Raw genomic sequence first — 12335 nt, forward strand, 5'->3', positions numbered from 1 at the left:
AGCAATACAAAAGAGACTCACCTTCCTGTATTATATCCCAAAAGAAAAAACAAAAAAAGGCATCTGAACTAAGGGATTGACAAAAGAGTACTGCTTTATATATCTTATTCTGTATTCCAAATTTATCACTTCTCTATGAGGAGATAGTTAACAGGCTTCATGATCTGGTATATAGAATCACAGAATCATTGCACTGATCAGAGTTCTTAAGTCTTTCAAACCTATTTGTCTTTATAATGTTACTGTATAAATAAAGAAACCAGTTCTTCTAGTTTTCTTCACTTACTCTGCATTACTTCATATTAGTGATCCTAGATCATACGTTCTTCATCTCTGACAAAACAATAGTATCCCATTATAGTTATATACTATCATTTCTTTTACCACTCCCTAATTAATGGCTACCATCTTAGCTTTCAAATTTTTACCACAAAAATGTGCTATAAACATTTTTGTACTATGGTTCCTTTTCTTCTTTTATCTCTATGGATATTTACACCAAATAGTGGTACTGATGCAGAGTTTAGTGTCTTCTAGTGACAGTTCCAAATTGCTTTCCAGAAATGACTAGACCCAATAATGTATTAATTTTCTTATTTTTTTCCACAGTCCTTCAAATATTTGTTATTTTCCTTTTTAACAACTTTGTCAATCTGATGGGTAATAGATGGAACCTCATAATAACTTTTATTTGATTTCTCTATCAGTGATTTGAAGTCATTTTCATAAGGCTATTAATAGTTCTTCCTTTGAAAACTCTCTTTTCATATCTTCTAATAATTTATTAATATAGATTTGCCTCAAGTCTCCCCCTGTTCTAATCCATCTTCTATTCAGCTTTGAAGGTGATTTTTCTAACATACAGAACCGACCAGTCATCTCTGTCTCTGTCAAATTGTTTGTCAAATTCCAGTGGCTCCTTAATACTCCTAAGATCAAATATAAACTCTTCTGTTTGACCAAGTTCTCAATAACCTGACCTATTCCTACTTTCCAGTTTTCTTATACTTTATTCTTCTTCAAATACTTCATAATCCAGCAATCGTGATTTAGTGACTGAATAAAATGGTTAACAGGGAGTTGACACTCCAAATAAGGTAAGGTTTTGTTAAGGGAGCATCTCTTTGGGTTGCCTTTGATGCAAGTTACCTCTATTCTCAGTTTACTTCAAGAACTGGAAGATGCAATTGCTGAGATTTTGTAAGTAATACATTTTATGGAACAAGTGATTTAAGGAGGAGGAAGAGAACAAAGTTAATCATGAGCTACTAAATTTTGAATCCTCAGAAATTCTAAAATGTATCATTAACAAGACGACTGTCAAACATCAGAAAAGGAGGTCTTCTTAAAACAGGCAACAATAGCAAAGTTGACATATGAAAGAGAATAATCTGGATTCCCCCAAACCAATTTTCTAATTACCTTTTTAGTACTGGAGAGCAAAACTGGGAGATAAGGATAGAAGCTGTATAAAAAATAAATTTAGACTCGATGATCAGGAAAATTTTCCTCGCCATTAGAGTGGTCTAAAAGTAGAATGGATTGATTTAGGAAATACTGGATTCCACTTAATTAGAAATTTTCGGATAGAGGTTAGATAACAGCTTGTTGAGTAAATTGTAATGAAAAATTTTTTTCAGGCACAACTTGAACTAGATTGCTGCTAATGACCCGTTTTACTCCAAATTTTGTGATTATTTCTCTGTGGTTTGGTTGTTTCCTGTTAGAGTCTCAAATTTTATAGTGTGCTCTTGCTCTAGAGGCAGCTTGTTGATGCCATGGATAGAACACTAGATCTGGAATCAGGAAGATCTGAGTTCAAATACAGCCTCATTTTCTTACTGAGTGGCTCTGAGCAAGGTCATTTAACTTGTGTTTACCTCAATTTTCTTAACCAGAAAGTGAGTTTTATAGCAGCAACTACAGGATTATTGGGACAATGAAGAAAGATGATATTTGTGCACATAGTAGGTACCATATAAATTCACATTTCTTTCTCCTGACATCTGTCACAAGGTTATTAATAGTCTTCTGAGTCATTTTCTACATTTTACCATTGTTAGCAGGGAGAGTGGGGAGATATTTGGGGAGCTTAAAACTGGAGCTCATAAGACACTCTATAACAGACAATTTTAACCATTTTTATATTATAAACCCCTTGGACAGTCTGATGAATCTATGAGTCCCTTCTTAGAATGATGCTTTTAAATGCATAAAATATGTAGTACTACAAAGCAAAACTACTTATATTGAAATATAGTTATGAAAATATCAAAAGTTCCAAATTCTTGAGCCATTTTCCCCTTTTTCCAGCTCTCCCTCTCCCATCTAGTCAGACTCCTGGTTATGAATCTCTATACTATACCCTCTGGCTATTAGTCTGAAAGGATAGAACCCTTATTCCTGACTCCTAGGATGAGGAAAAAAATTTTTTTCCTTTACTATCCTCATAAAGTTGTTCTGTAGAGTTCTGGTCTTTATACACTAATCTAAGCAGCCACCTATTATATTTTAGATTTTAGAAATTCCTTCTATTTTACCTCTACCTTTGGGCCTTTCTTCCCTATTCTGATTTGCTTAAGTGAACTCAGTATTCCATTATTAACATAGGCCATTCTGTGTGAAATATGTTTTTCTGCCTTAGTTCACTAGATTTACATGGTCTCTATTGTATTGTAAAAGTGGCCATGCTTTCCTAATCTTCAACCCCCCATGTTGCCCCTAGCTCAGGAATTCTCTTAGGCTTATCTTCTTGTACTGCTCAGATTCATGTCCTATGATAACCATCCCACCAAATTCCCATTTCCAGGATTCTCTCAGTCCCAGTTCCTTAGTATAATATTGATCATAACCATGCTTCATTGCCAATTAGTAAAAGATAGCTTTTCTGCAACTTCTCCCTCAGTCTTTCATTAGTCTATCTGGTTCTCTACTGAAGCAGTTACTGAAATAATTTAAAATGTAGACCATAATAATTATTTAATAAATTTTAAACTCATAAGAGAATAAAACTTAGAAAACAATAATTACAACAATATTTTAAAATCTATTACTGTGATCATTATTTTTAATTTTATTGCAGGAAGGACTAGAATTAAGTGAAATAATATTGTGGACAAAAAAAGAAGTCTTTCTTGGATATGCTGGCTTAAGATTTTTCAAATTAATATGCCTTGAAGAGCTTGTGGAAATTCTGAAGCTCCATGAAGAAGACATCAATAAATTTACTATACACCGTGCAACTTATACCTCAGACCCAACTGGAATTGCTTTGTTGTTAGTTCACCCTATAATGGGAAGTCAATCCAGTATGATGCATTTAGTGTTCTATAATGAAAATACAATTAAATGGGAACTACAAGACTTTGTACTGTATTTCCCTCAGGATCAAAAATTGAATGCACTATTCCTGTATTCAGCATTGCCAAATTTTGTAATATGGGATACCAAGACTGTCTACTATAGTTACCACAAGTATTCAAAAAATGGATATATGCTGTCACCTCTTGGATATCAAGACCTAACAAGTTTTGCAAATAATAGCTACATTCACCAAGTTTTTATAGGTTAAGTATTTTAATCTTGGGGGAAGATGTGAATTAATGGTTCTATTAGGTAAACCCTAAAACCTTTATTATGAAGATGTCATCATTTTTCAAGGTAAATACTATATTTTGTGACAACCAAAATTTCAGTGAAGTTGATATTTTCTCAGTTTGAAAATAGAATGAAAAGTGTATAATATAAGCTCATGCTACATATAATGGTAAATTGAAATTCATGGAAATTGGTTATTTTTTAAATCAGATATTTCTATCAGCCATCAATCAACACATTCATTTAGCACCTGCTATGAAGTAAAGACTCTGCCTCCTTGTAGCCCCTAATATGGGAAATAAGTTTTAAAAAAACACTAATTGTTTGTTTGTTTTTTTTACTAGTTGCTAGTGATAACTTATTTAATGTTTGTAAGTTTTTCCTCTCTCAAACTTAACCATTTTACAGATGAGAAAACTGAGACATAAAGGTTCAGTGGCATGCCAAGGTCATAAAAACAGTAAATATTAAAGCAGGATCTCTCCTAATTACAAGTCAAGTACTTATAATATCATACCACTTTTTGTTAGAACACAAGAATTAACATCTAAGTATTAAAATGAGTATTTGAGATAAATACCAAAGAAGTTCAAAGGAGGGAAATTATTATAGTTTGAAAGAGGTCAGGTGATAAACCTCATGGAGTAATTTAGGATTTGTGTAATGTAATGGCATTCAACTCTGACTCTGATCTTAAGAAGCAACCAAAAGATATCAGACTAAAAACATAGAAATTCATATTTTTCATCATGCGATAATTCTTTCCAGGAAGCCAGCATGATTCAATTTGGCAAAATACTCAAAATTTCATGCAGTAATAGAGATTTCTAACTGTTTAAAGTTTGTCTCCTAATCTAGCTCCAGACTTAGAGCTTAGACAAGTGGCTACATTCTAAACAGTGTCTAGAATGCTTAATTGACAATGATGGCTTTTTGTCATGCATGACACATGGTTTTGCCATGGTTTGGCATTGAGAGAATAGGATCTAGTTCAAACCAGGTCCTTACCAAGGGAATTGGACTGGGAAGCCCGTTTGAGTCAATAGAATGTTATTGAGTAAAAAATCCAAGAACAAGTAGCAAGCCTAGAATCAGGAGCTTGAATTCAGTGACAAGAATTACAGGTTTCAGCTTTCAGACCAACTCACTCACACACACACTGTTTCTAGGTTCTCTTGGAATGTCCACTACTTTGTACACTCAAGCATTTTATTTTCCTATGTGGAGATTCTAGGATCTCAGAAATATATACCATTAAGATAAATTATTTGTCTAGTCTCTGTTTTCACTGTTCCTAAATACCAGAATCATGTTGTGGGAATGGTCTAATGATCATGCACTGGATGCTCAGTCTTGGAGTTCCTATCTCTGCTTACTGCTTTAACTGTTCAATTTTTCTTTGCAATCATAAGTCAAGATTCATTCTTGCATCTTTCTAACGTACTACATAGAAAGGGCCACAGTATTTAAATAATATGTCTGGAAGGTTTTCGTTTTTGTTTACAATGACTCTGTAGTGGCTGGGGTGGAGTAGGAATGTCTTTTTATAGATAGCAGCATATAATTGCTTTTTGAATTGTAGTTGTTCCATCTCTCTGCTTTTTTCACTTCATTCTGGTCTGTAGCTTCTTCCTCTGCCCAGATACGATGATTCCTTTCTTGTTGTTAAATTTCTTTTGTCACTAAAGTCAGTTTCTCTAAATTTTTTTTTCTGATGAACTTCCCTTTAATCACCTTCAAACCATCAAATTGTTACTACTAAATTCTACTAGGAAAAAACTATTTACTACTAAGTTCTACTAGGAAAAAACTATTTACCCCACAGTTCATTCCATCTTGTAAGACCACTTGCCATTCCAAAGTACGGCCTCTTTGATTTTCCTCCTTAAGACCAGCAGGCTGCTGAATTGGTCTTCCCCATCCCTGAGTATCATTTTGTATATAGTCTCTTCCCTCCAGTGATCACAGATTTGAGTACAAAATTGCAAAAGTACAGAATTGGAGATTTCAAAGGGACTTAGGTAGCTTTCTAGTCCCATGCCTCACAAATCAAAAAATGATCACTATAACATACCTGGAAAAAACATACCTGGTCTTCCAGGCATCTAGTCCTCTTCCTCTTTGGGACAGCTCCCATTGTTAAATTTGTTAAATTTCATTCTGCTCCTATTATTACTGATTTGGCCCTTTGAGGCAAAAAAAAAAAACCAAAAGAAAAAACAAAAAAACCCACGTCTGGTCCCTCTTCACATTATAATCCTTTAAATACATTTAAAGACGGCTATTATGGACCCCTTTGATTTTTTTCTAACCCAGGCTAAAGATGCATACTACCATAAGCCAAACTTCATATGTTATAAACTCCAGACCCTTCACTATTCCTGTTGCCTTCCTCTGATAACTTTGGCTTATCAACATCTTTTAATAGCTTAAGCCGTGGTTTCCAGAACTAAGGTCTGAATAGGACAGAGTTCAGTGGAATTAACCTATCTTCTTAGAAGTTCTTCTCCTTCTCATGTAGTCCCAATATTTTATTAGTTTTTTGTTTACCAATCATTGTATTGACTCATATTGATCTTGCCTAACATTTAAATGCCAAATAATGTCTTTCTATTCTTCCACTGAATTTTAGCCTTGCAAATTTGCTTTTTTTTTTTCCTACTCAAATATAAGAGCATTTCCTTCTGGTAGAGTTATTTGCATCAACAAAAACAGGAAGCTATTGTCATCCATGTTGCTAAATTTAATGAAGGTTCCCTGTTATGTCTTGAATATATGTCCACAGACCTCTCTATGGTGGTTATCATGTTAACAAATAGTTACCTCAAGATACCTGGTGAAAAAATGATCACTTACTACTGCTTAGCTCTTCTTACTCTATCCCTTCCTTGGATGATCTCTCACATGGTAACTTCACATAATTCTACTATATTATTTTTGAGAAGACTAATTCTTTTACCTCAGAGCATTCTACCTGTCTTTTCTTCAGTTAGAAGAAATCAAATCTGTTTTTAAGCTCTAATTGTATAGGTGTTCTTTTCTTCCCCCTTTCTTCTATGTTGCACTCTTCCATTCAACATCATTCAAACAAAGGTCAAGCCTCCCTTCTTCCACCTCAGTTTCTGCTTTCTCCATCAAAAGCTCCCCTCACTTTCACCTAGAAATCCTTCATTCTCCTTAGCAATCTAGAGTACAGAGATGCATTCTTTTGAGTACTTCTCCCCCAAAATATCAGAAATTTAAGAAACCTATTACTTCCAAATCTAATGGTTCTTTCTAAATGGCCTTTTCTCAGTGCTCATCTTTGTGTCCATCAGTGTTAATAAACTGATCTTGCTCTGAGTTTGTACCTCAGTTTACCTTTAATTACATTTACTCATGTCAGTAGAAACAACAAAACTTGGTACAGATTAGATAGGTGAATACAAGCAAGGAATTCAAGATGACATTCCTTGACAGTAATAGGAAAATTAAGAGGAGGAAAGAGTCTGGGAAGAAAGATTTCAATTTTGGACATGTTGAATTTAAGATGTCTTAAGCATAATTCTATATGTTCAACAAGAAGGTAAAAATGAAAACTTTAGAAATCAGAAGAAAGGTCAGAGCGGGACAAATTAATCCAGGAATCATTTGTATTGAGTAATCCATGGGAGCTAATGAGCACACTACGCGGAAAGATATCAAGGGAGAAGAGAGAATGGGATAGGACCTTTCAAGGTACCCATAATGAGGGAACACAGGACAGATGAAAAATCCAGCAGAGACATCTATGGAGTGGCCATAGGAAAAATATTATGAAAGAATAGAGTCAAGATAAGGAGTAAATGGGAATGGAAAATATCAGAGCTCCTGAGAGCTCAAGAAGGATGAGGATTGAGAAAAGGTCATTTAATGTGACAGTTAAGAAATGATATAGTTTCAAGTTGAATGACAAGGTCAGAAGACAAACTGCAGTGAATTGAGAAAAGAGAACAGAGGAAGTGCAAGTATTTCAGAAGGACTTCTCAAGGAGTTTAGTTGCAGAAGGAAGGAAAAATAGTGGCTGAACACTAGTGACATTAGATGGATTCACTAAGACAGCTAGGTGACACAGGACATAGAATTTTGGGCCCAGAGTCAGGAAGACATGAGTTTAAATCCAGCCTCAGATACTTTCTAGCTATGTGACCTTGGGCAGGTCATTTACATCCTGTCTATCTGTTTCCTCAACTATAATTGAGATAACAATATCTGCCTCACAAGATTGTTTTAAGGATTAAATGCCATAATATTAGTAAAATGCTTTGCACCATGCCTGAAATTTAGTAGATACAATGTAAATGCATATTCCTTTTTCTTTCCTTCCCCCATGGATATATTTTCAGGTACCAAAGAAGCAGTCAATAGATAACGTGATTAGTGACAGATTAGTGAAAGAGTGGAAACTATACATAAGGCAATCTGCTGAAAAATCCAGGATTTAATGAGATCGACTATGCCAGTGAAGGGATTGCCTTGGCAAGGAGAAGGCCAAATGCTAATGTGAAAAATGAGTGAAGGAAGAGATGGAAATTTATATGGATTTTTTTTTACTGAAGCTACTGCGTTTTTTGGCTTATTTCTTTAGAGTTTTCTAAGTAGATCATCATTTCATGTTTTTTTTGATATATCTTTCATGTCTTATTGCCATAGTTAGTATTTCTAAGATAATGATAAATACTAATGTTGATAATTAGTACCCTTACTTTACCTCTGACTTTTTGGGAAAAACTCTTTGCCCCTATTGAGATAAATATTATTTACCATGTTAAGGAAAGGTCCATTTATCCATATTTTTTAGTACTTCTACTGTTTTTTAATAGAATTGTTGATTTTGTCAAAAATCTTTTCAGTATCTCTTGATATAGTCATCTTGTCACTTTATATCATTTATATTATTATTATTATTATTTATTATTTATAGTCTTCCTTATATATCTGCATTTTTGGTATGCATCCAACCTGGTCATAGTGTACATTTTTTCTACTATGTTGTTTTTGCCAACTTGCTAATATTTTACTTAAATGTTATTTTAAGCTTACTTAATAATTAAAATTATTGTCTCAGTTGGATTCTGAGATAACAGAATAAGGCAGGAAATTACCTGGCTCTCCCAAATTCCCCCACAAATAACATGAAGCCTCAAAATGAATGGCAAGAAATTAAAGTCAGAGTAATTAAAAACAATTGTAACAGTAGGGGCAAGTGACTCAACTCTTGACACAAAGTTAAGACACACACAGACAAGAAATAAGACATTTTTTTAATGAGTTAAGCTAAAGAGAATTTAACCATAGATAGCCAAAATGGTGAAAGAAAAGATCTAGGTTCAAACTCCATAGGCAGTGAAATCAGAATAGTTACTTCTACTAAGAAAACTATAAAAGCATCATTCATAAGTTCCCCCCCCCCAAAAAAAATAACAAATAGGATTGTCAAAAATAAACAAGAGGTTGAGGAAAAATTAAGGAAATTAATTTAAAATTTTAATTAATTTAGAAAAGTAATACAAGAAAATAACATTGTGAGAAGAAATTCAACCAATTGGGAAAAGAAAGAAAAAATTTACATAACTTATTAAAAATAACAGTTGGTCAAGGGGAAACTCATGACTTCATAAGATCCCAAGAAATAATAAAATCAAAAGAATGAAAAAATAAGAAAATGTAAGACATCTCATTAGAAAAACAGATCAAAGAGAAACAATATAAGAATTGTTGAAATGCCTGAAAGTTTTGATCAAAAAGGAGTCTAGATACTATATTTTAATTAATTTTAATGAATTATTAAGGGAAATTGCCTGAAAGTTCTTTTTTCTTTTTAAAGCTATTTTTCTTTTCAATAGTATTTTTATTTTTCCAATTCTATGTAAAGATAGTTTTCAATATTCATTGATGGCTTAATTTCTTTTTTTAAATGGGGTTATTTAAGTATTTTATTTCCTCTTCTGTTAATTTGGGCAATTTACACTTTTGAAAATCTGCATCCATTTCAATTATATTATCAGAGTTATCAGCATACAGTTAGGCAAAGTTCCTAATTATTATTTTCATTTTCTCTTCATTGGTAGCAAATTCACCATTTTTATTTTTGATACCATTAATTTATATTTTTTCTTTACTGTTTCTAGTCAAATTAAAGTTTTATCTATTTTGTTGGGTTTTTTTTTTTAATAAAACAAAAGTTTTACTTATTAGTTCAATAGTTTTCTAACTTTCAACTTTATTAATCTCTCCTACAATTTTCAGAATTTCTAATTTGGTATTTAATTGGGTATTTTTAGTTTGTTGTTTTTCTAGTTTTTTTTTGTTTTTTTTTTTTTTTAGCTTTATGTCCTATGGATCAATGTTCCATTGACGTTCTCTTTATTTTATTCATGTAAGCATATAGAAATATAGAATTTCCTCTAAGAATTGCTTTGACTGAATACCATAATTTTTTATTTATTGTCTCATTATTGTGATTCTCTAGGATGAAATTAATTGATTGTTTCTATCATTTCTTGTTTGACCAACCCATTCCTTAGATTATTTGGCTTCTAATTAATTTTTTATCTATTTTTCCATAACCCTTTATTAAAATAAATTTTATTGCATCATGATCTGAAAAGAATGCATTTACTATTTCTGCATTTAGGTTTTTTAATGCCCTAATATATGGTCAATTTTAGTGTAGATGCCATTTATCACCAACAAAAGGATATATTCTTTTCTTTCCCCATTCAATTGTCTCCAGAAGTCTATCATACCTAACTTTTCTAAAAAATTATCTCCTTAACTTGTCTTATTTTGTGATTAGATTTATCTATTTCTGAGAGAAGGAGATCACCCACTAGTATGGTTTTGCTCTCTATTTCTTCCTACAATTCATTTAACTTTTCTTAAGAATTGGGATGCTATACCACTTGGTACATATATGTTTAGTATTGTTATTACTTTATTATTTATGGTACCCTTTATTAGCAAGCTGTAATTTCCTATCTCTTTTAATTAGGTCTATTTTTTGCTTTTGCTTTGAGCTTAGGATCAATATTCCTTCTATTTTTTTTTATTTCAGCTGAAATATAATATATTCTTCTCTATCCTTTCCCCTTTATTCTCTGTGTCTAACTCTGCTTCAATTGTATTTTTTATAAACAACATATCATAGGATTCAGGCTTTGAGTTCACTCTGTTATCTGCTTCCATTTTATGGAAGAGTTCATCCCATTCACATTCACAGTTATGATTACTAACTCTGTATTTCCCTTCATTCTACTTTTCCCATTTATACTTTTCTCTCTCCTTTCACCCCTTTCCTCCTTACCAATGCTTTGCTTCTGACTCTCACATACCCCAATCTGACCTCTCTTTTATCATCCCCCACCCTTTTCTTGCCCTTTTCCTGCCCTTTTCCCCTTCTACTTCTGTTCTTCCTTCTATCAATCAGGCTTCCCTCTTCCCTTTTCTTTCTCTTTTCTCCTCCTACTTTCCTTTAGGCTGAGACAAATTTCTATACCAAACTAAGTATGTATGACATTCTTTCTTTGAGACAAATCTCCTAAGATTAAGCTTCAGACAATGCTTATTCTCCTAAATTCTTTCCCTCTACTGTAATAGGTCTTTTTGTGCTCTTTCATGTGATCTAATTTACCTGAATTTATCTCTCATTTCTTCTCTCAGTACAATCCTTTTTCTGCTCCTGAATTTCTTTTTTTATGACATCACATCACAGTAAATGTATACCATCTATGTATACCCCATCTGACTGCTCTAACAAAGATACAGTTACCAAAAGTTCCAACTTCCCATGTAGGGATATAAAAGTTTAACCTTTAAATAACATTATTTTTGTTTCTTTTCCTGTTTTACTGGATAATCTTGGTGGTAGTTCAAGTTCCTTTGCTTTCTGGAATATCTTACTCTAGACCCTCCAATGCTTTAATGTAGAAACTGCTAAATCCTGGGTAATCCTAACTGTGGTTTCCTAATAATATTTGAATTGTTTGATTGCTTGCAGTATTTTTTCCTTGAACTGATAATTCTGAAATTTAACAACAAAATTGCTTGGAGTCATTTTGGAGTCCTTCAGGAGATGATCACTGGATTTTTTCAACAACTATTTTATCCTCTGATAACTGATTAGACAGTTTTCCTCTGTGGTTTCTTGAAAAATGTCCAAGCTCTTTTTTTTAAATCATGGTTTTCAGATAGTTCAATTATTCTTAAATGATTTCTCTGGGATTTATTTTTCAGGTTGGTTGTTTTTCCAATGAGGAAAAACATTTCTCATGTTTTTCTATTTTTTCATTTTTTTGGTCTGATTCTTGATGTCTCCTTCAGTCATTTGCTTTTCCAATTCTATTTTTTTCTTTTTAAAACCTTTTTTATTTTGAAAACATAAGCAGAGATAATTTTCTACATTTGCCCTTGCAAAACTCTTGTGTTCCAGATTTTTTTCTCCCTCTCCTTTCCTTACCCCCTTCTCTAGACAGTAAGCAATCCACCATACATTAAACATATGAAATTCTTTCCATAATTATCATGCTGCACAAGAAAAATCAGATTTAAAAGGAAAAAATGAGAAAGAAAACAAAATGCAAGCAAACAACAACAACAAAATAAATAAATAAAAAACACTGTTGTGATCCACAGTTAGTTCCTACAATCCATTCTCTGGGTGCAGATGGCTCTCTTCATCACAAGACCCCAATTCTAATTTTTAATGTATTGTTTTCTCT

The 12335-nt window shown here is 32.7% G+C and overlaps 1 protein-coding gene across 8 annotated transcripts in view; it reads left to right on the forward strand.

Annotated features, from left to right (window-relative positions):
- CATSPERE (catsper channel auxiliary subunit epsilon) overlaps nucleotides 1-12335 on the forward strand; it is a 183207-nt gene that overhangs the window by 82705 nt on the left and 88167 nt on the right. For all 8 annotated transcript variants that reach the window (XM_031966983.1, XM_031966978.1, XM_031966977.1 and 5 more), the window contains one exon: nucleotides 3083-3566. In XM_031966983.1, the coding sequence (XP_031822843.1) occupies nucleotides 3083-3566 (484 nt within the window). The remainder of the gene's footprint in view (nucleotides 1-3082; nucleotides 3567-12335) is intronic.

The sequence above is a fragment of the Sarcophilus harrisii genome, chromosome 4, assembly GCF_902635505.1.
Source record: "Sarcophilus harrisii chromosome 4, mSarHar1.11, whole genome shotgun sequence".
Lineage (NCBI taxonomy): Eukaryota > Metazoa > Chordata > Mammalia > Dasyuromorphia > Dasyuridae > Sarcophilus > Sarcophilus harrisii.